Consider the following 27,157-nt stretch of genomic DNA (forward strand, 5'->3'; position numbering starts at 1 on the left):
TCCCTTTGCTGCTTGCAGTATTTTCTTCCTAACCTGGGAGCTTTAAAACTTGGCTATAACATTCCCATAAGTTTTCATCCTGGGATCTCTTTCAGGTGGTGATCACTGGAGTTTTTCTATTTTTATGTTACCTTCTGATTCTAAAACTTTGGAGCAATTTTCTTTAATAATTTATTGTAATATTTTATCAAGACTCTTTATTTTGATTGTAACTTTTAGGTAATTCAACAATTCTTTTATTGTCTGTCTTCCATTTGTTCTCCAGATTGGTAGTCTTTCTAATAAGATTTTTTACATTCTCTTCTATTTTTTTTCATTCTTTTGATTGTGTTTTATTATTTCTTGGTGTCTTCTAATGACATTAGCTTCCCCGTGCCCAATTCCAGTTTTCAAGGATTTATTTTCTTCCTTAAGTTTTTGGATCTCTTTTTCCATTTGGTTGACTTTCTTTTCATAATTTTCTTGATTTTCTTGGATTGCTCTCATTTTTTTCCTAATTTTTCCTCAATCTCTATTATTTGATTTTTAAAGTACTTTTAAAGTTCTTCCAAGAACTCTTTTGGAGTTTGTAAACCATTTGATATTTCTCTTTGAAGTAGGAGTGGCTATTTTAACTTCACTATCTTCCTCTGAATATGAACCCAGATCTTCTCTATGCCCATAGTAGCTATCTGTGGTTGGGTTCTTTCTCCTTTGCTAACTCATCTTTATTTTTATTTTCATTTTATCAGCTTATTATTGTAATCAGGCTCTCATCCTGAGGTATGGAGAATGGTGCCCCAGGTCTCAGTTCCTTCTTACTCTTATTTTCTGAACTCTGCCCTAGGTGCCCAACCCCAGGCACTCTTCTCCTCAACCAAACCACAGGCTAGAGCCCCCAGCTATACTGTCTTGAAAATGTTCGTGTTCCCTGGTGCCTCCAAACTTCAGCCCTCACCTCTGCTCTGGAGCAGAAATCAGGGACTCCTCCCTCCTGCCAGTACTGACAGCCAGCAGGCACCCTGCCCCTCTGCTCCTGCACTCACTAGACATGTGCTTGCTCCTTCTTCCCCACAGCTGGGCATGGCATCCTTATACAGCAAAGGGTCCTTCACTCTTCCCCTGCTCAGCTGTAGGACCACCACACTGTCTGTGAGATGAGAGTTCCTGAGGCCAAGGCTGCCGCCCAACCCAACTATCCCTAGGGCTTGTTTGCTGATTTAATGGAGTCTGTCTGGAGGTGTTTGCACTCCACTCAGGGCAGACCTCCACTGCTGGAAGGTGAGTCTTGAGGTTCTCTCAAGTTCTCTTAGGAGGACAACTGCCTTACTCCTACTTTATTTCTACTACTGTGTTCACTTTGAGGCAGTGTTCTGTCTGTTTTGTGGAAAAACTTTGGAAAGCCTGGAGTTTTCTGACCTATTCCACCATCTTCTCAGAATCCTCTCCCCATACTCTTTATCACTCTTGTCACCCTGCCTGGCTTCTGTCCTCAGTACACTTCTTTCTAAAAATCTGAGTAAATTTTTAAGTTCTCTGTGTATCCATATTGTTCTCTTCAGACAAATCTCCTTTTTCCTGCTCACTGGAATTATTTTCTGTTGTTTCTTCAGAATCTGATCTATCATCCCTCTTGTGCTGACTTCCTCTAACTTTGATCATTGGCTATTATATATCTTTCCTCTGAACTTTCCTTATAATGTGCTTTTCCAAAGTTGAGGATGAATATCATACTATAACCAGACTTCCACTTCTCTCTCACAAATTCTAGGGCAGGTATGGTCACTTCAAGGAATTTACATTGTATTGTATGCATGTATTACATGCATGTTCACAAATAAGCAAATACAAAATATATGCTAAGTTTTAGAAAGAAATTGAAAGGAGAGAGCACTAACAACTAGAAGGATCAGTAAAGCCTTCATCTAAGTGGTGACATGAGTTTTGCATTAAAAGAAGCTACTGATAGTAAGAAGTGAAGATGAGGAGGGGATACATTCCAAACATGGGATATCATCTGTGCAAAGGCTTGCAGATAGGCTATGGCAGGGGTGGGGAACCTGTGGCCCTCTAAGTCCTCAAGTGCAACCCTTTGAACAGAAATTTGGATTCAGTCAAAAGGGCTGCACTTCAGGACTAGAGGCCCACATGTGGCCTGGAGGCTACAGGTTCCCCACCCCTGGGCTGTGGAATGTTGGAGAGGAAGGCAACAACTATCAAGCCAATTTGGCCGGAATGGAGAATGGGTAAAGAAGAAAATATTAATTGAAACTGGAACTAGTATGAACCAGATTTTAAAGAGCTATATATAGATGCTACCCTGAATATAGGGAGTTACTGAAGATTTTTGCGTAGAGGGCAAACCAAATCAGATTTGTCTTTTAAGAGATATAAATTTAACAGTGTACGTTTGGGCATTGATCCCTGCCTGGTCAGTAGAGTGGTCTTGAATCATTTTGACTTTTTGTTGTTTTCATGATTTTTATGTTACTATGGATTCTTTGTTGACTTCTTTTGTTGATTTTTAAAATTTCATATAAGGCCTTTCTTATTGTTTTGGGTATGGTTTTAGAGAGAAGTGGTTTTATCTGAAAATTTTTCAGTTGCCAGCGCCTTATTGGTAGTGTGTAAAGTTAACAAACAATGCAGCATACCCAAAAATGTTATCTTGCATGCTATGTTCATGAAATTTCATTAAAATTTCATCGCTTTTCACAATGTTTAGGTTAAAGGAAGCTAGAATTAAACTTCATTCACATTTTCCCCTTATTTCATAGTATGTAACCGTAGTCCAAGAACAAATTGATAGTAATTGCTTTGAAATAATTTTTTCATATCATCCTTTTTATCTTTTAGATTTTTTATTTAAGTTCCTGGTAATTGGAAATGCAGGAACTGGCAAATCGTGCTTACTTCATCAGTTTATTGAAAAGAAATGTAAGTGATTATCTCTATGTCATTTGTTTATATATGTGTGTGTGTTACATATATACCGTTTTCTGACTACTATTTTAATCATATCTGTTTACAGCAGAACTTTTAAAATGTTTTTCTAGAACAACAACTGTGGTCTAAAAGGGATTTTGTTTTGTCTTCCTTTTAAATTGCATGAAAGAAGAAATTTGTCTTAGAATATTTGTGCTGACATTTTTGTTGAGGGCTTACAAAATAAATGTTATAATTCTATAGTGAAGTTTAATAAGACGATATTAATTGTGTTGACTATATAATAAAGTATTTCTATTTCATGTTCATATTTCATATAGATAACTACATTTTAGAGTTGAATTGAGATAAATAGATGTATAGAGGAAACCATATTGTATTTTGGCCCTATCTGGCCAGGTTTTGTAAAAGAGATGGGAATTTTAGGAGACTGGAATCTCCTAAAGTGGTGGTTTGAGGGTGTACGTAAAGATGTGGTATCTCTGGTAAAATTTGCTAATTACTCAAAGAAAGAAATGGTATTGATATGTATTAACAAATTAGGTTCTTTTTTTTAGATGAGTAGAAGTTGTAGGCTACAAAGTTAAAGTTGGTTTAGGTACTTTAGCAAATGACTTTGAAAATTTTATTAGAGATTTTTTTACTTGATCCTGCCACTTAAAAAAAAAAATAACAGAAAACAATGGCATCTCCAGTGAGTATACCCAAGATTTTCCAATTTATAACAACTTCTCCTGAAAACCAAACAGCCATCTCAAGGTGGCTCTTTTTTTTTCTTCTTATCTCATTAATTTTAGGAGTCTCTCAAGGCTCAGTCATGGGGCATCCAGTTTTTATCCTTCTATACTCATTTCAGAACAATTACTAGTCATGTTACTTCCACTGTCACCAGAATATGGATTATTCTCATATCTCAGATCTTCAGGGAAGGTTTTTGAAAGTACCTTTGCAAGATGTCACATCTTGTTTGTTCACAAATGTGTCCACAGTTTGAGAATATCTAAATTTGTTCAGTAGATAAAAGAATTGGGTGAGAGCCAGCTACCTCAAAACTTAGACTTGATAACATTTGATTAATCACTTTGGTCAAATAATGTTAAGGAAAAGATATATCAAATCTTTGAAGGTACGAAGTATGTATTCTTTTCTAAAACGTAGTAGAAAGTTGATACTTTTTATTGGTTGTTTAATTTTATCAGCAGGCCACATATATTCAATTTTATCACAATATGCTGCCTGATTTTCAATACTTAACATAAAATGTAAGAACAGAACTTATTTTGAGAATAGTGAATTACAACCAATTTTCTGTACAATGGATGAACTTAGTGAAATAGTATATAACATGTTTCCTTGTTTTGTGAAACCTGCAAAACGTGTTTTCTAAATGTCCTAAAATTTAATTTTTTTGTCTTTGTTCTCTTCTTTTAGTCAAAGATGATTCAAATCACACCATAGGTGTGGAGTTTGGTTCAAAGATAATAAATGTAGGTGGTAAATATGTAAAATTACAGATATGGGATACAGCAGGACAAGAACGATTCAGGTATTTTAAAATTTTATTTTAAATGGTTTTTGTTAGAATTAAAGCCATTATTTTTCCTTCTTCAACCTCTCATTAATGTACTTTAATCGGCTGTATTTTTTCAATGCATAGTTAACTTCATTGTTCCCAGGGAATATTTAAATTACTGGAAGAATCTCTTTCACTCTAATTGTACATAAAGATGGATACGTTGTTTTTTTCTCCCTATAAATTAAGCCTATTTTTTCCTTGACTCTTATTTTTTTAAGATAAAGAGTCAAATCTCAGGGTTTATTAAAAACTCCCTTTTCCTCAGGGTATGTATTAGGGTTATTATTCCATGAAATTTCCTAAACTTTGTACATTTATGGTATTATGTAATTTATATTATTTACCTAACCCTAAGAAACTGTAAGATCTAAAATCATCAAAGATTTAATTATGTTCATTGCACCATATTAATGTGGAAAGGTGAATTAAGTTATGTAGTACATTTGTCCAGATATAGAATTTTTGTTGTCTGATCAGTCATGTCCAACTCTTCATGACCCCATTTGGGGTTTTCTTGGCAAAGATACTGGAATGGTTTGCTATTTCCTTCTCCAGCTCATTTTAGATGAGGATAAGAAACTGAGGCAGACAGGGTAAAGTGACTTGCTCAGGGTCGCATAGCTTAGGTCAGATTTGAACTCAGGAAGATGAGTCTTCCTGACTTCAGTCCCAGCACTCTATCCACTGTGCTACCTAGCTGCATATAGGGCATATAGGATATGCCCCCTAAAATGAAACCTCCACAAAAAGGGATAAGATTTGTCAACACATTAGGAAAAATAATTCCATAGAATGATGTATGAAAATGTTTATTGTGGAAGAGTTTTTTCTTTTCTTGGATTAGAGAATCATACATGTTTAGAGATAGAAAGACCTTAGAGGTCATCTAGTTCACACTCCTCATTTTATAGATAAGGAAATTGAGGCCCAGAGAAGGGAAGAGACTTGCCCAAAATCCATAGCTAATAAATTTAGAGCTGGGATTTTGAAACCAGATTCTTAATTCAGCCCTTTCCTCACTCTTCCGTGTTATTACTTTTCTTTTTTAAAAAAATAGTATTTTGTTTTTCCAGTTATATATAGTTTTTAACATTCATTTTTACAAAATATTGAGTTCAAAATTTTTCTCCATCCCTCCCCACCCCCTTCTTAAAATGTTAAGCAATTTGGTAATAGGTTATATATGTACAGTTATTACTTTTCCAATTCAAATAAAATTTTTTTTATCATTAATCTTTTCTTTATTAGATTCATTATTTTCTTATTCCCTTTCTTCTCAAAATATGAATGATAGTGTCCTGTACAAGTCAGACTTGGAAAAGGTGGGTTGACAATATTGAAACCATTCACTTTATATTTTCAACAAGTATTGAGCCAGAAAATTTAATTTTACAAAGCACTGGCAACATTCAAGCTAATTTTTAATTTTATTGAATAAAACTATAGAACATATTTAACCAAAACCAATATTCTGAAGTGTTTTAAGTTTTATATATCAAGTCTGTGGTTTTTTTTTAAACTTCCACAAAAGTCCTATTCTAATACTTCATCGTGGTGTGAGGTGACCTTCATTCTTAAAGATAAGTTAGTAAAATAAAATGTAAGTTCTGTTACATGCTCCCAAGCTGAGAAATTTTTGAATACAAATTCATTAATAAAATATTCAGTGGTAGGCTATATCTCTAATTGTCTAGGTGCTAACCTAGCTATGATGGCGTAACTTATCTCCTGAGTGATGAATTTTTCAGTCACAGCCACTCTTGAAGACCACCTATTAAGTTGTAGCAGAATTTCAGCCATCACCAGTGAAGGGCATGACCCACACCAATGAAATCACAGAACCCTGGAGTGTTGAAGTAAACTTTTTAAAAAAGACTGTCAAATTTAGTACAGTATTTAAAGACAAAATATGTTATTACTAAATAATTACAGCCTAGCAAATAGCCAAAGTTGGATTGCTGAAATTGAGACATGGCATTTAAAAGTAATACCATTTACTTTTAGCTAAAGAAATAACAAAAAATGTGGAAGTTTTCTAAAGCATTTCCAAGATAAATCTTTAATACAGATCAAATGATTTTAATCAAGGACATAAATAATATATTTGGTAAAACAAACTGGATGAAAAATATTAATATCCAAATGAGTCTTTTCCCAAAAGTCATTAATGCATTAGAATATTGCCATCCTAGGGGTGACCTACATTCTTTCCATAATATTCTGCATGATTATCAACTACAGATTATGGAATTATTTTTTTAATGAAAATCATTTTAGTCATTGAAAGAAGAGGGTTTTTTTGATGTTGAAGATGTTTCGTTTTCATTCTTTGTACCATCTAATTTCAACACATGATATTCTTGTATATCTAGGACATTAATGTATTTTTCCCTACTTAAAAGCATATCAAAGGTATCTTTTCTGGTATTTCCTAGCATTTATTTTGTCTAATAAATTATTTATTTATGTTAGTAGTTTGTTAATGTATTGAATTTTTTTAACTACACTCTGTCATTTGTACCTGTTGAACTTAATAATATGTTACCCATTTCTTGAGCATGCCAAAATCTTTTTTGTATTTTATTGTATAAAAATAACTAACAAATCTTTCTAAACTAATATCTTTCACAAGTTTATAAGTTTAAAATATCATGTAGAATCAGATATCAGAAAGACATTTAACAAATACTCAGTTTACTTTTCTGTGTTAGAACCTATTGATATAGTTAGACAACCACTTGTACACAATCATTCAGTAGTCACATAATCAAAAGTAGGTTTACAAGTAAGAAATTTCATACAAAGAGCTATAAGAAAATTTGAGAAGGGGGGAAAAAAGGTAACTTTCATCTGGAGTATTTGGTGGAAGGCTTTGTAGAGAAAATGGCACTTGTAGAGAAGCCGGACCTTGAAGGAAGAGTATGATTTCAGTAGGCAGAGAGTGAAGGGTCATACATTCCAGGCATTAGATATAGTCAGCTGGCATGTACTGAGACAAGATAAGACTGGTTGAAATTAGGAAACAACCAAGGGTGGGAGAAGGTAGTTTGGAGCCAGCCATATTTTATCAGGCCTTATAGGCCAGAAAAAGGAATGCTTATTTTTAACCCAGAGGCAGTAAGGAGCCAATGAAGAGTTTTGAGGAAGGAAAAATGGTGGTTCTTCTGTGATATGAAAGAATATTTAGACAATTGTATTAATTATGGATTGGAGAATGAAGAGATTAATCAGAAAGACCACCTAAGAAACTATTATGAGGTCCTTTAAAGTAGCAATGGCAAGGTGAGTAGAAAGGAGACAACAGACATAACAGAGATTGTGCTGATAAAATAGACAGTGACAGCTGATTGAATGTGACAGAGAAGGAAGAGTCCAAGACAACTCCAAGATTCCAACCTTAGGTGACTAGGTAAATGATGTCACCAACAAAAATAAGAAAGGTAGGAATAAGATATAGCTTTTATTGGAGGAAAGATGGCCAGTGCTCCTGAATGTGATTTAATTTGTGCTTTTCCTTTTTAGAAAATACTATGGTTACAGCTTTTCTCCCCTTGGAAAAGGAGATTGCATCTTATGACACGCAGGGGACAATGGGGAAAAATGATAATACTTTCATTGTCATAGCTATGAGGTTATGTTAAGAGAAGCTTTAAATAAGATACTCTTTTCTACCCTCCCACCATCTTCCATTCTCTATGGCATCTCTATTCCATTAGCACAATGGAGTTTAAGGATAGGAAAGACACTTAATTTCCCCGCTACCTTAAACGTATACCAGTATGACTCTATGATAGATGAAAGGAGGGAGAAGTTCCAAACTCCCTGCCTCTTTTGGGGCTTAGGTGCTTAGCAATTGGGTGATTGGGGGCTATTTACAAGATTCTGAACTACATTTTTGTAGTGCATATTCTATGGACCACACCCAACATCTGGCTCTTCACTTGATTCAAGTTAACTTGCCAGATATACCTACCACAAATACTTTAATCACTAGCAGCTTTCCTTTAATTTCTACACTAGCAAAATGATAGGATTTGAAAACTGATTGGATGTGAGGGAGAGGAGAGTCGCAGATAATTCTGAGGCATAAAGCCTCAGTACCTATGAGAATGGTGCTATCACCAAATAGAATTAACGAACCTTAGAAGAGGAATGGAAAAAAATGGCCACTCTTCTCTAATAGTAATTTTGGTCATATGGCTATGACTTCTGTATTTCACAGGTACTGCAGAGCTAGGAATAGGGAAGACTGAGTTATAGCATCAGATAAATCATTGATCTTATCCATTTGATGATATGAGCAATTAAACTTTTCCAGCTATAAATTAGCAATATTAAAACCACTTTCTTTGTAGATATGGGACAGATTTCTTGAAAAGGAATTGAGGAAGTGAGTCTTATTTTAACTGATTAAGTTGATACTACTCATAAGGCTAATCAAATTTTGAAAATAGTCTACAGTATATGTCTGCTTAAAGTCAAGATACTAACATTTCTCTTTTTTTAAAAAAAGCAGTTAGGGTTAAGTAACTTGCCCAAGGTTACACGGCCAGCCTTTTTGTGTGGGTGTTAAGTATCTGAGGCTGGAACCGATCCTGGGTCCTCCCAACTCTGGGGCCGGCGCTCTTACTCACTGCGCCACCTAGCCGCCCCGATACTAATATTTCTTGCTCTCTAAGTATGATGTCTTCTGCTCATTTTAGAAGGAATTACAATTGGTCTCTAATGATTTGTTCTTAACAAGAAAAACATCTTGGTTGTTATTAACAATTCTTGGATTTTATGATATCTTAAGAATTGTTTTTTTCCCAGAATTTTCCCTCATTAGAGTAAGGTTTCTTTCCCGTATTTCATGATAGGTATTATTCTAGATCTTCTGTCTTTTTTTTAAGCAATCAGGCTTAAGTAACTTGCTCAAGGTTACACGGCCAGTTATTATTTCTGGGTGTGGTGCTGAGTATCTGAGCCCGGATTTGATCCAGGTCATCCCGACACTGGAGCCAGTGCTCTTACTCGCTGCGCCACCTGGCCGCCCCTAAGCAATTGGGGTTAAGTAACTTGCTTAAGGTTACACGGCCAGGTGTTTCTGGGTGGGTGCTAAGTGTCTGAGCCCGGGATTCGATCTCCAAGTCTTCTCAACACTGGAGCCGGTGCTCTTACTCGCTGTGCTACCTGGCCGCCCCCTAGATCTTCTGTCTTTAAAGAGTTTATCTATATGTAGTTCTTGAAATACCTAGCTGCTTTGAAGCAACTATGTCTATTTCATAAGCTAGAGAGAGTAGGAATGCTATTTAACCATGCCACCCTCTTAATGTTGATTGCAAATGCATTGGTTCTCTCTTAAAAAAGTTAAAAATAAGTGCTTCTATAGTATATATCTTTATAATTTGTAATTCACAGAGCTAAATGGTTTACTTTTTTCTCTTTCTTTGGAAACATCTTGTTTAGCACAGTAGTGAAAAGTCTTTTGAATCTGTTAATAAAGCTAATCTAATTCTTTCAGGTCTGTAACAAGAAGTTACTATAGAGGTGCAGCAGGAGCTCTATTAGTCTATGACATTACCAGGTAATTCAAAATTTACTTATAGAAAAAGAATGTGATCTTCATGTTCTACTTGCTGTAGTCTGAAATTGATGCATCTTTAGTTTCACTAATTTATCATTCCTTTTTTTCACTTCAATTTGCATGATTTGGAGCTTAATAAATATACTTGACTCTCTCTGTGGTATCTGTCAAGTTACATCACCTTTCAGTATTTTTGTGCCTTTCTATGAAGTATAACATTATTTCAGTACACATGATATTCTCTGAATTACTTTTCATAAAATATCAGTAGGCACATGTGCTTTTAGATGAGAAAAGTGAATATTATTTAATATATTTCTTAACATGCTATTTTATGCTTCCCATAAGTGTTCAAAAAATTGACACATTATGCGTCATGAATAGTTTGCTAATAATAAATATCCTCCTTATGAACAACATCAATTTGTTGAGAGTGTAAAGAACAGATACTTGAATGCTATCAGGAAGTGGACCCTGTCATTCATTTCCCACAATTTGCTTTCAAGTCAGGCATGCTGCAACAAAAGGATTGGTAATGTAGAGATTGTGCATTTATGGTTCCTCACTTTTTAGTTCCAACCAAAGAAGGTAGTACACCCGTCCAAACTCTATACTCACAAGGAGACAACTAAATATCATTGTTTAAATCTTTTTTAGCATATTACAGTACTGATGACCTATGTGGTATTTTTTGGCCCAGACTGAACTTACCTGACATATTAGCAAAAGAAAACATTAAAGTAAGAAGAAATCAGATCCTTAATAGTAGATGGATCAGTTGCATTAATTGATGCAAAAATTTACTTGGTCTTTTGAGTTTTTCTTAAATTTTTAGTCCTTTTTTAAGTCTAGTAACCTGTGAACCAAATTCTTATTTCTTCTCTTTCCGATGATTAAAACTAGTTAGTGATGACAGAATACCATGTTTCCCCGATAATAAGACCTATCCCGAAAATAAGCCCTCCCCTTACTGTGTAAGATTCCTCTAAAATAAGCCCTCCCCCGAAAATAAGCCCTATTGAGATTGCTACTGTAGTGAAGGTGATCCCCTGCGCTACATGCTACATTACGGTACCCTCTGTATGCACCGTCCCCTCCCCCCCGTGAAACACACGCCGCGCTCCGAGCTGCATCCAATCAGAGCTGCAGCAGTGAGCGCGTCATCCTTTTCCTCCCCAGTGATTTGATTGCTGGCGCCATTGAGAGCAGTGCCGCGGAGGAGAGCTGAGGCAGGACAACATAAGCCCTCCCCTGAAAATAAGCCCTCTGGTGTTTTTCTTTCCAAAAAAATTAATAAGACAGTGTCTTATTATCGGGGAAACACGGTATCAACATACCAAATTTTCTCTTTTTTTTTGTTTTGTTTTTTTAAATTCCTATTATGGTTAACTAATGTTTTGGGGAAATTGTTATGATAAGGCTGTTAAAAAACTATAACATCTTTTAAATGTTTTAATAGTATGCTCGATTTGAAGTTAAATAATATTTTACAGACTTTATATATTAATTTTGGGATCTTATATTTTGCAGCCGAGAAACCTATAATGCACTTACTAATTGGTTGACAGATGCAAGAATGCTAGCAAGTCAAAATATTGTCATAATACTTTGTGGGAACAAAAAAGATCTGGATGCAGATCGTGAAGTTACTTTCTTAGAAGCTTCCAGGTTTGCCCAAGAAAATGGTAGGGGGACTATTAAATACCATTTCATTTCCATGTGTTAATAGGATATGTGTTTGAGTCTACTTGAATTATTTTTATTATAATATTTTGAAATTGTGGTAGTTCTTTACTATATTATTGAAGATGTAAGAAGAGGAGACAAAGTTCCTGATTCCAGTGCTTTACTGCATAGCATTAGAACAAAAGAGAAGGTAGCTCATTAACAATAACTAATCTGGTAGGAAAGGAGAAATGCTCAACCAGCTTAAGTGTTTTGCTGTTTGTGAACAGATCTGAAAAATTATTTGATGGTAGGAAGGTAACAATGGCATAGAATGAACGATAGCTTGAGTTTGCAGCTGAGCTGAAGTGGGGCTAAAGCTGATTGGCATCTACACTAAGTTTGACACCTATTTATATGGTGATTCCCCAAGAGGGAAATGTCACCAGTCTGCCTAAAAAGGGATGAGCTGGTCCAGGTCCAAAAATGGACCAGGTCAAAGCTTTCATCTCAGTCATCAGTGGAGTTTGGCCTCTGTGTGGCCTCTGTATTTCCAGCTTGAGAAAGATAGGGAGCCTTGGTCTCAAAAACAAACAAACAAGAACTCATTAGTATTGGGGACATAAATGGAGAAGAGTTCACATTTTAATAGTGAAAGATAACACAGAGAGGGGGTGTCAGCTGTAAATCAGATGAAAAGACCCCCATGGTGTTTATTGGTACAGCAGCAAAGCAGCTGGTAATGTATCTTTTTTAATGTTATTTTCAGTGATAAACCATATCCCTTTCTGGTGCTAAACCATTTGACCAGACAGTAGCTTTCTTTGTCATGTCTTTAATAGTTGTGACTGCTTAGGAGGCAGCAACTGAAACACAGAATGAAGCAGCTCCTTTGTCACATCTCCACAAGGGTTAATTCCCTGGATAGCATTTGCAGGGTGTGGGCTGGAAGGACAGCCAGTGGTCTGGGGGACAGAGCTATTTCCAAGGCTTACCAGCTGGTCATTGGCAATTGGTCAGCAATTGATATTGGTATTGGTGAGAATGATGGTGGGTCCATTCTCAGTGGTGACTGCACGGGGCTGGTGGCCTGTTCTTACCAGGTTTCTTGGGCTCACAAGGTCTTTGACTTTCTCCATTGGGGTTTAAAGGGAGGTAGTAGTCAAGGTGGTGGTTATATAACCTTCCCTGACAAGGTTAGTTAGGAAAAGAATAGAAAGGAAGAAGATAAGAATCAGATATCCAACCTAGCCCTCTTCTTAAATATTTGAATTCTGTGTACTAATTTATGATAAGGATGTGCTTCAAGACCTCAACATATTCATTTCCAGGTCATACCAGCAGCCTCTCCTTACTCTTCCTGCTATGTATCACTTATGGGAGCCTTTTAATATTTGGACTGTGAAACACTCTATATCAACTGAAGCAAACCTTTAAAACAGTGGTGAATGATGGGTGAAGAAGGAAAAAACCTCACCTTTCCCCAACCTTTGACCTAGTTAGTTCAGTTTTAGGCCTAGATTATCTAGCCTGGCAATAGGATCTTCACCAGATAGTATAGGAGTATGTGAAGCAAGTCAATGATATTGATGAAAAATAAACTAAAAATGGGTAAAAAATAAAGCAGTATGGGAAATTGTAGGTTTGTTTGCTTGATTTCTAATTGAAGTCATAGGGTGATAGCTTTAGAACTGGAAGAGACTTTAAAGGTCATTTAACCCAGCTCCATTTTGCAGATGAGAAAACTGAGGCCCAGAGTAGTTAACTTGCCCAGTGTCACATAAAGTAGTATAATGGCAGAGTAGGAATTTGAACTAGGTCCTTTGACTCCAAATCCAGTGTTTGGTTTCTACTGCACCAAGTATGTTCACCTTTTCATGATGCACTAACTACCAACAGAATAAATGAGAATACCTTTGAAATAACCTTTAATGGTGAAATAATGAATCCATGAAAAGTATAACTTTAGAAATAAAAACTTTTAGTGCCTAACTCTACTTTCAGCATTGTCTTATATAAGACCTGAAGGAAAAATAAATTTAAATTATACAAGTGAAGTTATTTGGTAATTTTGACCATGTTGTTGCTTAGTAACTTTAGGAGGGTCAGACTGTGAAAGTATTATAACTTGTTAGATAATTTTGTCAACAAATTCTTATGTGCTTAACCTATGGTGATAGCAATTTTTTGTTCACAATAAAACAGCAAAGAAATGTAAATTTCACTAAAATATTTTTATGCTTGGACAATCTAAGTGTTAGACCAGAAATTACCTTTCTATTGTTCCTTTTTAAGAGAATATCACATACAAATTTGATAGTGACTCAGCAACTGTAATTATTCTAATTTGGAGTTTGTATTTTGTTTTTATTACCTCAAAATAGAGCTTATGTTTTTGGAAACAAGTGCACTAACAGGGGAGAATGTAGAAGAAGCCTTTGTTCAGTGTGCAAGAAAAATACTCAATAAAATTGAATCAGGTAAAAAAAATTCTGTTAATAAAATGTTGGATAAATTTGGATCTATAATTCTTCCCTTACAAAGTTATTTTTATGTGTATATGTGTTATATGTATGTATATATGTCATACATATATATTATATGACAGGTATTATTATCAATATTTTCAGGAGAAATTTAAGCAACTCACCAAGGCTGTCACATAGAAATTGCCATTAGTTGGTTAAATTTGTAGGGTTTTGATCCCAATAACTTTTTTGTTCTTATAGTAGATGCCTTAGCCTTCAAATATGGTAAAGAGAGAATAAGCCCCCTCAACTGTGGAGATTAGTAATTCTATTAGCAAAATATTAGCTTATACGACCCACCTCCAGACAAGTGGTGGATTCAGGGTGCAGAATGAAACATATTTTGGACATGGTAGATATGGGAATTTGTTTGTTTCACTATATAGATCTCTTATAAGGGTTTTAGTTTTCTTTCTTTTTTTTTAATAGGGGAATGTGAGGTAGAAAATAAAATTTTGTTCACTGGAAAAATATTTAACTTAAAAATTTAAAAATAAAGTAATGCCATTGTAGGTCATGAAAATCTTTGGGATTTGGGGGATTTTTTGGTTTTTTTACTTCGATCAAAGCTTTTTCCGGACTTGTTGGATAGAAGAAGATAATTTTCTATATTCTTCTCTCATCAGGACTGATTATATTAAAACTACTTGTGATATATGGCAATTTTATGGCAGGATACAGTGTTAGGAAACCCTTTTGTTTAATAGTCAAGGAGTTGTACATTCTGTTTGGTTTGGGGGGAGGGGGGTTGCCTTTTGGAGGGCAGTTGGGGTTAAATAACTTGCCCAAGGCTACATGGCTAGTTTTTTTGTGTAGGTGTTAAGTGTCTGAGGCCTGAATGAACTTGGGTCCTCCTGACTCCAGGGCTGGTGCTTTACTCACTGCACCACTTAGCCACCCCTGAGCTGTACATTCTGTATGGTTGGAGTTTCTAACTGGAGGCCATTCTATATATATATATATATATATATATATATATGTGTGTGTGAGTCTGTGTGTGTGGGTGTGTATAGATATAGATATATCACATCAGTTCTAAATTCTGACCTATAAGTCTACCCTTCCTGTGTTATAGACTAATTTATTGATCACTGTTTGTTGCTTCAGTCAAATCAAGTTAAAAATAATTTACATTTAGCCTACTGAATCTGTATTCCTTTTCCATAAAAGCATGGTTCTCTTTTAAACTAGTACTTTTGAATAGATTTCCTGTTCAGCTGTTGTAATTAAAACTACCCATATATATGCATTTAGTTTTTATAATTAAGTCTTAAAATCAGAACTGTATCTAGAGTTAGTGGTGTTAGTATGTACATGTATTTTAAATCTTAGTCATTAATATTATAAAAGTAAACACATATTAGTTTAATTCTAAATGACTTGGAACACATAACATGAAATTTTGTATGGGATATTTTATTGCTTTATTAGTCTATTCTTAGATCATATAAGTTTGTTATCTCATGACACCTCTGAAAATGAATTCCTTCTGGAAGAGTAAATAGAATTTTGATACCACCTCTATATGTAAATGTAAAGATAAAATCTAGGATTCTTAAGTATTGTTGATAAGATGTTAAGTATTAAGTAGATAAGTCATTACAGAAACCTAATTTACCATTGTTACTCCTTTTATGTCAACCTTCCTTCATCAGTTATTCTCTCTTCCCTTCTTTTTCTTCCTCTCCCTGCTTCCCTTCCTCCTTCTTTTTGACCCCTGTCTAATCAATTGCCATAGAATACTATTGGTTTTACTTCCATGATACTTCTTGTATCCGACACTAATTTTCACTCCTACCTACTATCAATACCATAAATATTTCAAGACCAAATTACCTCTTGCCTGGGCTTTTATAATTGTTTGTTAACTGGTCTCCTTGCCTCTAGTTCCTTCCCTCTCTAATCCATCCTTGTTAGAGTTGTCAAAGTAATCTTTCCTAATATACAGGTCTCATAATTTTCAACTTCCTCAAAAACTTTCAATGGCTCTCCATTGGCTAGGAAATAAAATAGAGCCTCCTTAAACTGGCATTCAAGGCTCTCCACAATTTGCCTCCAGTTTTCTCCTCTGATGTGATTTCAAATTAGCACTAGCAAAATTAGACCATTTATCATTCTTTGATTTCATCCCACCCTCTCCCACCACTGTACATTTCCTCATACTTCTTGGAATGGACTCCCCTCACATCTGTGCATGTTGAAATCCTTTTATTCTTTCATAGCCTAGCTCAGATAATACCTTTTCTATAAAGCCTTCCCTAAATTATTCTCTCTTCTCCCCCCAAATAGAAATAATCCCTTTTTCCTGGCCTCTTTTATGCCATTATGCATTTAGTCATATTCTAATTTGTATAATTATTTGTGGGGGCGGCCAGGTAGCACAGTGAGTAAGAGCACCAGCCCCAGAGTCAGGATGACCTGGGATCGAGTCTGGGCTCAGACACTTAGCACCCACCCAGAAACACCTGGCCGTGTAACCTTGAGCAAGTTACTTAACCCCAATTGTTTAAAAAATTAATAATAATAATTATTATTATTATTTATGTACATATTTTCTCTCAACTTTTCATGGTTCATAAAGTATATGAGGGCCTGAGTTGCTTATCACCTTTCTATGTGCAACAGTAAGATACAGATAGATTGAGTTTGAAGGATTTTTTAAACAAATATTGTTGATCCCCAGGTGAACTGGATCCAGAAAGAATGGGCTCAGGTATTCAGTATGGAGATGCTGCCTTAAGACAGCTCAGATCACCACGTCGTGCACAAGCCCAAAGTGCTCAAGAGTGTGGCTGTTAAATTTTGGACACTGTAGAAACCTAAGGTAGGCTTTGGCAAGAAGATAGCTTTGCTCATTCTTTTGTTGTTTTAACTTTATTTGCAAGCTAAATAACTCTTTACATAGTTTTACTGCTTATGAGTATGTTATGACTTCTACAGCTAGATTGGGAAAAAGAAGGGGTCATATGGTAGAGAGTGTGGTGCCAGAGGCCCTCAAGGAATCCCAACTCTGCCAGTTACTACTGTCAGCAAATTATTTCAACTGCACCTCACCTTCCTCAGCTTTTGAATGAGAGTTTCAGACTAAGTGACCTCAGAGATCCCTTCCAACTCTGTATCTGTGATACTGTTTTCCTGTTCTGATAGAAATATGTTGTAAATTTATCTCTCTTTTTATTTCTGTTTCCCTAAGTGAAAAAAGTGTTTGGGATCATCCTGGAAATTTACCATTAACATTTTATGTTCTTAGATGCTATACAAAAATTTGGGGGGGGGGGGTTGTGATTTTCATTAAACAATGAATCTTTATGTTTTAATTCTGAGTCATAGATTCTTCTGAAAAATCTCCTTAAGCCAATTAGTATCTCTGTCATTGTAGAACACAAATTACTTTATCTTTCATGGGCTAATGAAAATCTGATAAGATTAAATCTCTTTAGCAAAAAGAAGCCTTGTTTATGTAGTTATAAATGGAAATCATAATTTTTTTATCAAAAGCTTTCCATTTTGGCCACAAACTGTTTCTTCATACTCAGTTCTTACTATGGGACACATGCTAACCAAAATCTGTTTTAAAATGCATAGTCATGATTTGTTTTGTTCTTAATGTTTTCTAGCTCCATATACAAATGATATTTGGGAAGCAACTGATGAAGCTTCGAAGTTCTGCCGTTTTTATCACGATCTTTCCACTCTGTGTCTGAAGTAGACCATTGCTGGGGGGAAAAATAAAAGTACTTCAAGGTGTTATGCAAGATAGTCAATATGGCACAGCAGATTATATAATAAATCTAATTCAATGGACAATACAGTTAGATGTATACATAGATGTAAAAATTTTCTGTTCCACATTTTCCCTTTCATTTTTCATTTAAACATTGCTGTATCCTGCCTGTATATACTATAGTGCAGTAAGTTTCCAAAGCATGGTATATGATGTATGATATAATAGAATGTTGCACTAAATGCAGTTTAATATTTTTTTTAATCATATGAACTAAAATTTGTTAATTGTGAGGAGTGCTTTTTATCATCATGTTTGTGTTGTATTGCACATTTGGTTATATTTATGACCTGAAATACAAAGCCACTGGCATTGATGGTCAGTGCATTTCCTATTTAATTTTTTTTGCCACATGCTACACAATGTTTACGTGATTTACACTTGAAATACGAGGTCATTACTTTAAAGTTCACTAATGTAAGAAAATAAAATTGGAAAATGATTTTTCCATTAAAAATGCACCTGTACAGGTTTCTGTTGGTTTTTTAGGTATTTTCCACACTTAGCCAAACATACTAATCAAAAATATTATACGCCTTTGAAAAAATTCATTCGACCCTGGATCTTCAGAACTCTTCATTTAAGTTTCCAGGCTGTTCTTTTTTCCCATCTAGCTAGATGACTAGAATCTGGATCATTTACTCAGATTATGGGTTTGTTTGTTTAATCAACATCATTTCATCAATGTTCCTACTCTATTTAATGTTATTATTTCATGACCATTCTTTAAAACACTATTACTTTGGGCTAATTTAAAGAAATTTTTAGATAGTTTCCCCAGATATCTAAGCTTCCATTCTTCTAATTTTTTTCTCTAATGGCATGCATTTAAAATCATAGTAATGGTGTATGATGAGTTATCTGTGTATCTCAGGTATGAGTCAAACTATATGATACAAACATACATGAGTTCAAGCTAAGATGCCTTATTGCAATTATCACATTTCTGTGATTTTTAATTCACATGGAATTATCAGAGTGTAAATTATATTTTCAATTTCAAAAAAAAAAGAATTGTTCTAACATTTTAATATATCATTACTTAAAAGGACTCTATGTGCATATGTGCTTATATAGGTATATATTCAGTGGAATGTTTATAGTTAAATGCAATATTATTTAAGTTTGCTACCAAAAGTACAAAAAAGTATTCTTCATCTTAATATATTTCTTGTTTTTTCCTTTTCTGGTGACTCTTCCTTCTAATAGCAACCACTCAATTCATCTCACTTGAACTTTCATTAAAAGCCACCCACTGTGCTGATTTTGCTAATGAGCAGAGATTGAGGATGCAGCTAAACAAATGAATGGTGATTTTGGTGAAGGTATCAGTGTGTGTTTGTTTTAGACATTTTTGCTTTTCTTTTAGTGCCTTATCTTATTTTGAAAAATCCACATGCTGAATTAGATTCTCAGTTTAATGTTATTCTTCACAGTTTAAGTTAATTTCACTCAAAATATTCTTTTCCTTTGACCTCTCACTTTTGAAGGATCTGTCAACTTTTACTCATTAATATTTAGGTATTTTTTTTGCACAGAATTATAAATGTATTTGACAATATCTTATGTCAGCATAAAAAAAAAAAGCCAGCCAAGAGCTTTTAATTTTGATTAAACTTAAAACTTTGTGTTGGAAAGTAGATTGACTATCTTGCTAAAACCATGGCTACTGTGTGCTTCTTTGCAACAATAAAAGCTTCTGGCAAACTAAGCCAGGGTGATTTTCACTAAGAATTCTTGCTACTGGGAAGTAGGAATAGGGGAGAAAAATTGCTCTGAGTTCCCTATTTTAGTAACTAAATACTGTTTATGAAACTACCAAGAAGCATTTACTTTTTTAGCCCCTTTGGATTATTTGAATGGTAGGAGAATTGAAATTTCAGAATAATTGCTATAAATAAATTCTGAGGTCTGTTTGGAATAGGATTGTGGATTAATTTTTAAAACTTACTTCGTTGGTAAAATAAAAGAATCCTTAATATAGGAATCTTATATATTTGCTTCGAAGAAGTGTATAGTTGTCATAGAGGATATATTTAGACTCTTTTAGAAATCTGGGTAAGGAAACCAGTATTTTTATACAGGGGTATTCCAGCATGCTGGAATTATCTATTTTCTGTCTAGTTCAAAAGATTGATATGAATTCTGTCTCATTATGTACCAGTTAGTATCTTTTTGCTAATGTAACTCTTCTCATACACGCAACTGTACATTCTCCTTTGTTTCTCTGTAACTTTTCCATTGGATTAACATTTAGCAAAGGAATTCATGCAAATGATGGTCCCCCCACAGTTACAATAAAGGGGATGTTAGCTAAGTTTCTAAGCTTTCAACATCCTCCCTCTAAGGCTTACTGATATAAAGTAACCTAGATGGGAATCTTTTCTAATGCAATCATTACAAAGCTGAGATCTAAAATGCTTCCTCCTCCCTTATCTTGCTATTATAAAAGACTGGTTTTTCAGTCTTTGAACTGAAAAAAAAAATTCTTTTAAAAAAATAGAGCATTTGTATTGGTGACCCAGTAATTAAATAGTATGGCATTTCATGGAAACCTACATGGTTCAAATGTTTTGTATTTAAGGCATTTACATTCTTAGTGAATGCCATTTTTGCCTAAAGAGACTTCCCCCAACCCCTGTACAATAAGTAGTATTCTTAATTGTTAGAATGTTTTCGTATGTCTCATGTCTGTTGTGATTACTGTATAACGTTTTTTATTTATAAAGAAATTTTGTAATGGTATGCACATATCTTGAACATGTGCCAGTTTAAGGCAAGAGTTCAGTTATATGATAAATTCATTAGGTTCACAAAAAATATTTCTTCAGATTCAAGGATTGCCACTATATGGGTACTCAGGTTTGTTTGTTTGTTTGTTTGGGGTTTTTTTAGGCTTTCAAGGCATAAAACATTCTTCTTTCCTTTATTCTGATCTACACTAAAACATTTATGGAGGGAGGACATGCCATGTTTATTTCAGTCCTAGAAAGCTTTGTGAATTTTGAATGGTACTGGAACAGCCATCCATATACTTTGCTTTTCTCAGCACTAGACCCACTGAAGGAAAAACACTGAAAGAACAACTGAGTCCTTTTAAGAGGCATCTTACGTTTCTCCACTTGACTTTAAAAAAAAAAAGTCTTCTGAAGACAAAGGCAGCATGAAAAAGCCACATTTCACCAAAATAACATCTCCTTTTGTTAACTTCTGTTTATCTTCCTTCCACAAGTTGTTTAAGGTTCTGAGATTGTAAGCTTCACAATAAGCCTGGTATGTTCAATTAGAGTATCTTAGAAAAGAGGGGAAATGAAGTTTTTATCCAGTCAGTTAAGTGCTCCAGAGTGGCCAGTGCACCAGAGGCAGGACTTAAATCCAAGACCAGTGCCATGTCTAGCACCCAGTGCTGCTTCTCCACTACACATCTGCTGTGTCTTAATTGAATATGTGTTCTCCTTTCCTGATAGTTTATGGCACTTTTTGAATGACATCAATCCAGATCTTAATATCGGATGTCTATACACTCTATTAGAAGTGACAAGATTCTACAGTTAGACAGAGGCCAAAAATATCCCTGACACCCTAGGATTTAGAGCTAGAAGTGCCCTTTACGGTAAATGAGTCCAGCCCCCATCTGTCAAAAGATGAGGGAACTGAGGCACAGAGAAGCTAATTGACTTATCAAGCATCAATGTTATCTGTCTGCAGTGAAATTGGAAGCCAGGCCTTCTTGGCTGCAGACCACCTTAAAGATCATCTAGTTCAGGGGTGTCAGACTCAAATAGAAACAGATCCCTGCTGACCCACATAATGACTTAGGAAACCACATAACATCTATGGAATTTCCATTTATTTTATCAAATATTTCCCTATTATTTATAGCCACCCATGTATTTGACACCTCTCATTTCATCCAATGTGATAGATGAGGAAACAGACCCAGACAAGTGAAATGACCTACCCAAAGTCACTCCCTCTCCTCAACTGTGCTAGATCCAGGTGTAACCATTTACTGTCCAGGACTCTGAACCATATACCATACTGCCTATATCATGTCAAACAGTGTGTTGCTGCCTCTTCAAACCACTATCAGGAGAGTAAAATGATAGCTTCCTAGCCCCATATTTTGATGAAATTGTTACACTTAAGTAATTTTTAAAAATATGATCAGGTTGATCACACATTTTTCAATTGTTCTTTTCAGATTTGACCCATATGCAGTCATAATTGTTCTTTTACCTTTAAAGCAATCTCAGTTTGGGAATCTTCATGGTTGTGATAAATAGAAACTTTTTTCAACAAATTTCTGATCCAAATATGAAAGTATAAACATTATTCTTCTTTCCACTGTTTCTTTGTGTTTTTTTTCTTATAAAGTAATTCTCCATTATTCTTTTAAAATGGAAGTTTAAATTATCTCCTAGTTTCAAAATTATCTCTAATTGAGATGCCATCTTAGGTAGTTGTGTAGATAGCTGCTTTAAAAGACTTGTTTGATTGGTCTTAAGAGAATTTTAAGAGTGGTTTATTAGCCAGTTTTGCACATCAGAACTGATATATAAACCATTTGTCAAAAATACTACATGTAGATGGATGTATATACATTCCTATAGATGCATATGTATCTATATGGACGTATACGTACATATATACACATCATTCCATCCATATACATGTGTGTATAGTCCTTGAATTTTTTTTAATTTGACAACATTTAATGTATAATTTAATAGCAAAATGTAAATCAAATTGGGAGAGAAAATTGTATACATAAATATAACAAAATTATTTTTATGCAAGTAGTGATTTATCCCCATAACTCTTCTGTTCATCCAAATTTGTAGATAAGAGTACTAAAAAATGTAAGTGCATTTTGAAAAAATACAGCTAGTCCAGGATAAGTATCTGTTCTTCCTAAACAACCACTTTCATAGCTATCACCTCTCACTCATTTGACACAGCATTTATCATGAAGAAAGCTAATGTGGAAAACACTCCACATATGTGAAACGCATGGTTCATTTGTTCTGGTTTAGGATATACCACTGCTGCATCAATCATTATCCACCAACCTGTAAAAACAGTACTCCTGGGGCAGCCAGGTAGCACAGCGAGTAAGAGCACCGGCTCCAGTGTTGAGATAGACCTGGAGATCGAATCCCGGGCTCAGACACTTAGCAACCACCCAGAAACACCTGGCCGTGTAACCTTGAGCAAGTTACTACTTAACCCCAATTGCTTAGGGGCGGCCAGGTGGCTCAGCGAGTAAGAGCACCGACTCCAGTGTTGGGACGACATGGAGATCGAATCCCGGGCTCAGACACTCAGCACCACACCCAGAAATAACTGGCCCTGTAACCTTGAGCAAGTTACTTAACCCTGATTGCTTAATAAAAAAATAAAAAAAAACAGTACACCTGCTACCACAGATGCAACTGCATTTCTTCTCTCACTCCAATCAATGCATTCACTTTCTAGCCACCAAAAATTATCTAGGAAGCTTGCCATTTCTATTTCTTGTGCATAGATTTTTCATTAGATGCCAAATTCTCCTCCTCTTCCTCCACCACCCCGTCGCTCAAGCCCCTTACTGGGGCGCCAGCAGTTTTTTCACCTCCTCCTCTTTCTCTTTCCCAGTTCCTAGTCCTTGAATTTTAAAGCTGCCCGATGCTGAAGTTGTCTAAGAGATAAATTTTTCTTTTGTAAAGCTAAGTATTTGATTATAACAATGTCATGGGCCATTTTTCCACTTAATAATAGGGACTCTTTATCTCTCCATACAAATTCATTCCTGTTCTAACCAGCTACATTTAATGTTACACTCTTGTATGATGTCTTGCCAGTTTCAGTGGATTGGCCCCTGCCTATACTCCTTTTCACCTCTAACTTAAGGAGAAAAAAAAAGATCATAGAAGTTAAGTTGTTTTGCTTATCCTCTGAGTTGAAGGAAAATTTGCATTACAGTAAACTTTTTAAAAGTTTTTCCAAATCTCAAAAGGCTTTTTTTCTTCCCCTATCAAATTTTATTCATAGGATTATAAATCTAGGATTGGAAGGGACCTCAGGCCTGATCCACTCATTTTACAGATGTGGAAACTGAGGCCCAAGAAGTTTAAGTGACTTCCCTAAATACACAGTAAGCATCAGAGATGGGATTTGAACCCAGGTCCTCTGATTGCAAATCCCCTATTTTTTCCTACTATATCACAACTACTAACCATTTTAATTTTTAAAATTTAAATGTATCATTTATTTATTTAGCAACTTAGATTTAATTTTGAGGAGTACCAAAGAACAGTTAGTGGCAGAGAAAAAGACAGACCCATGTTGCTGAGGTCCACTGCTAGGAAATGGACAAATCTAGTCAATGCCGAAAGGTATAGAACCATTTATTTTGCTCATTTAAGGAAAGACCTAGTGGTTTAACTAGAGGACTCCAAGGGAGAATGGAAGAGGAGCCAGGGACATCAAGAGAAGGAATATCCAGTCTCCAAACTGGGGCAGGAGCTGACCTCTTCAAAAGTAGGGCAGTCAGCAAACCTCGAAGACAATAATATCAGAGATGTCACTAGGGAGTGTGGGTCACAGGTCACAATGGCCTTGAAGTCATGAAAGGAAGGAGTCTTTACAGACTCCTTTTTTACAGAGGCAGGGTTTGGTCCATCACTGCTCTAAGCCAGAAGTCCCCAGATTTTCTGATTTCATTGTACCCTTACAGTATCAATTATTTTAGGACACACAGGCCAAAAGAAAGACCTAACAGTTCTGTTTTATTAGTTTGGGCCAAACAATACCTATTTATGTCCTTACAACTTAGTAGCTACTTGGAAAAAAATAATAGACCTAAAATGAAAGAAATGTTTTATTAACCACAATTACTAAGGGGATGTGTGTACCTATTGGGCACTACACAGCTTCTCAAACTTTGAGCCAGGACACCACCATCCTCATTTCCTGTTCCACGTTGATTTTCACACAGTATACTTATTTTTATCACAGCAACCCCATTTAGCAAAGCTACAACTTCACAAATGAGAAAGCTTAAGAAGCTAATAGCCTAGGGAAAATTGCAAGAAAACAAACATATCTAACATTTGAGAAAGTAGAATGTAGCATGATGTGATATTGAAACCGAAATACCTAGAGCTGGTAATTCATATTTAGCTGCCAAGAATAATTTCAGAACTAAAACACTAAACTCTTGCTAAGAGACCTGGGTCTGTCTATACTCCATGCTTCAGGGCAGCTTAGGTATTCTGTAGAGAGGGACATAGGTGAAGCTCTGTGGTTTTCCGTGGGCAGGAAGGTGCTAAATTAGGAAACAGGAAGTTCCAGAATGGAAGTTTCCAAACTTAAATGACCCAAATCTAGGGGGTTTCAGAAAAGGATCAGAAGGGAGGGGATTCCTCTCAACTTTAGTTACTTCATCTGTAAAAGGGATAATAATAGCACCTGTATCACAGGGTTGTTGGGAAGACTTAAGACTAAACAAAATAACAATGTAAAGGCTCTTTGCAAACTTTAAAGCACTACATAAATATTAATTACTATTATCATCATAATCCTCATTACTATTGCTGTTAACAAAAAAGGAAGAAAAGTGTCTAGGCTGCTTGTTGGAAGAGAAAGCCTGAGACACCTAACTTTTTCAAGACTATTGACATCAATCTTATAGATAAATGTATTAGGCTTTTGATATATTCAGTTGAATTTTAGAGACCATGATAGGGCCAGAAGTAAACTGTGTAACTAGGCATTTTATATAGTATATTTCTACCTTCATCATATAGGAGAAGAGTACTTTGTTATTTGGCTCAATTTAAAGATGTTTTATGTAGAGCAATATGGCACAGAACCTTTTTTTCTCTCAATTCTCATGGCTTAGATTACAGTTCCAAAGAGCAAGAACCAAATGTCTAATTTATGTATGATCTATTTTTCATGATATACTGTATGAATATACATTTATAGCTATTATTGCCTTTTGTGTTCAGAAAGGCAGTCTCAGATTTGCAGTCACTCAGCTGGAAAAAAATATTAAAGTAATCCTTCATTGCCAAATGTTATTGTATATGTTATAGTAAATATAGTAAAGTAATTCTCCATTACCAAAATGCTACTTTATGTACCATAGCAAATATGTTAATTGTGCAACGTTGTGATGGAAGTGAATTTTGCAAAATGAGTTATTTCAAAAGAGGTAATGCCAAAGGGAGAAAGGTGAATTATTGGGGGGGGGGGGGAGTTTGCTCTTTCTGGAATAAAGTCGTCAGTAGGTTCTAATGATAAGCAGATAGTTTGTCAGAACTCATCTCCTACAACAGTTTAGAACACTCAGTCATAGAAACTACCTTTGTCCATTTTAAGATCCCAAGTAACATACATACATTAACAGGCAGTATATTGAATTGAAGGATGCCCTCCAAATCAGTTTTGAGCTTTGCTTCTGAAATATATTGGCTCATGTGACCCTATATAATCATGTTAGCCCTTCAGTGTCCTGAATAATTCTTCCAAGACTGCTAGTAACAGAGCCATTGGGTTCTGATCGGCATATGAAATCCAGTCCCTTCCATTTATTCATCTCAGTATTCAACAGTACTAGCTCCTCTGATTCCTGTCAGAATTAATAGATTTAGGGTTAAAATGGATCACATGGTCCAACCACTACTCTTGGAATGAAAAGAGGATGGATTGAAGGAGCTAGAAATATTTAAGCAGGTTCCAGGTGAGGTCTGGTACACTCCTACATCCTTCACCACCTCTGTCCCTTGTTCGCTGCCAGGGCCTGCAGGTTTTCTCTCCTGATCTAGGCCAGCGAGCTCCTCCACTTTGCTCTTCTGGCACATGACCCAGCAGTGTTCAGCAGGTCTTCTTGGAAATGGTGTGTTCTGGGGTGGCCAGGTAGCACAGCGAGTAAGAGCACCGGCTCCAGTGTTGAGAAGACCTGGAGATCGAATCCCGGGCTCAGACACTTAGCACCCACCCAGAAACACCTGGCCGTGTAACCTGGAGCAAGTTACTTAACCCCAATTGCTTTAAAAAAAAAAAAAAAAAAAGGAAATGGTGTGTTCTAATGATATTACTTGTGGTGGGGAGGGATTTGAGGGAGA

General features: G+C 35.5%; 1 protein-coding gene and 1 pseudogene across 2 annotated transcripts in view; one reads left to right on the plus strand and one right to left on the minus strand.

Annotated features, from left to right (window-relative positions):
- Positions 1-18,516, plus strand: part of RAB4A (RAB4A, member RAS oncogene family) — a 49,582-nt gene extending 31,066 nt beyond the window's left edge. The window contains exons 2-9 of one of the 2 annotated variants that reach the window (XM_069064879.1): positions 1,057-1,260; positions 2,836-2,916; positions 4,357-4,471; positions 10,005-10,067; positions 11,598-11,752; positions 14,117-14,212; positions 16,944-17,084; positions 17,878-18,516. In XM_069064879.1, the coding sequence (XP_068920980.1) occupies positions 1,203-1,260; positions 2,836-2,916; positions 4,357-4,471; positions 10,005-10,067; positions 11,598-11,752; positions 14,117-14,212; positions 16,944-17,059 (684 nt within the window). In that variant the 5' untranslated portion in view covers positions 1,057-1,202 and the 3' untranslated portion in view covers positions 17,060-17,084; positions 17,878-18,516. The remainder of the gene's footprint in view (positions 1-1,056; positions 1,261-2,835; positions 2,917-4,356; positions 4,472-10,004; positions 10,068-11,597; positions 11,753-14,116; positions 14,213-16,943; positions 17,085-17,877) is intronic. The other variant, XM_069064881.1, reaches the window with a different exon arrangement.
- Positions 18,517-22,214: 3,698 nt separating this feature from the next.
- On the minus strand, positions 22,215-27,091 carry LOC138143642 (transmembrane protein 50B-like; annotated as a pseudogene).
- Between the last annotated feature and the right edge of the window lie 66 nt (positions 27,092-27,157).

Source organism: Petaurus breviceps, unplaced genomic scaffold (genome assembly GCF_028583685.1).
Source record: "Petaurus breviceps papuanus isolate PSGF00001 unplaced genomic scaffold, PetGlider_PUasm1.0 90650, whole genome shotgun sequence".
NCBI classification, from domain to species: Eukaryota; Metazoa; Chordata; class Mammalia; order Diprotodontia; family Petauridae; genus Petaurus; species Petaurus breviceps.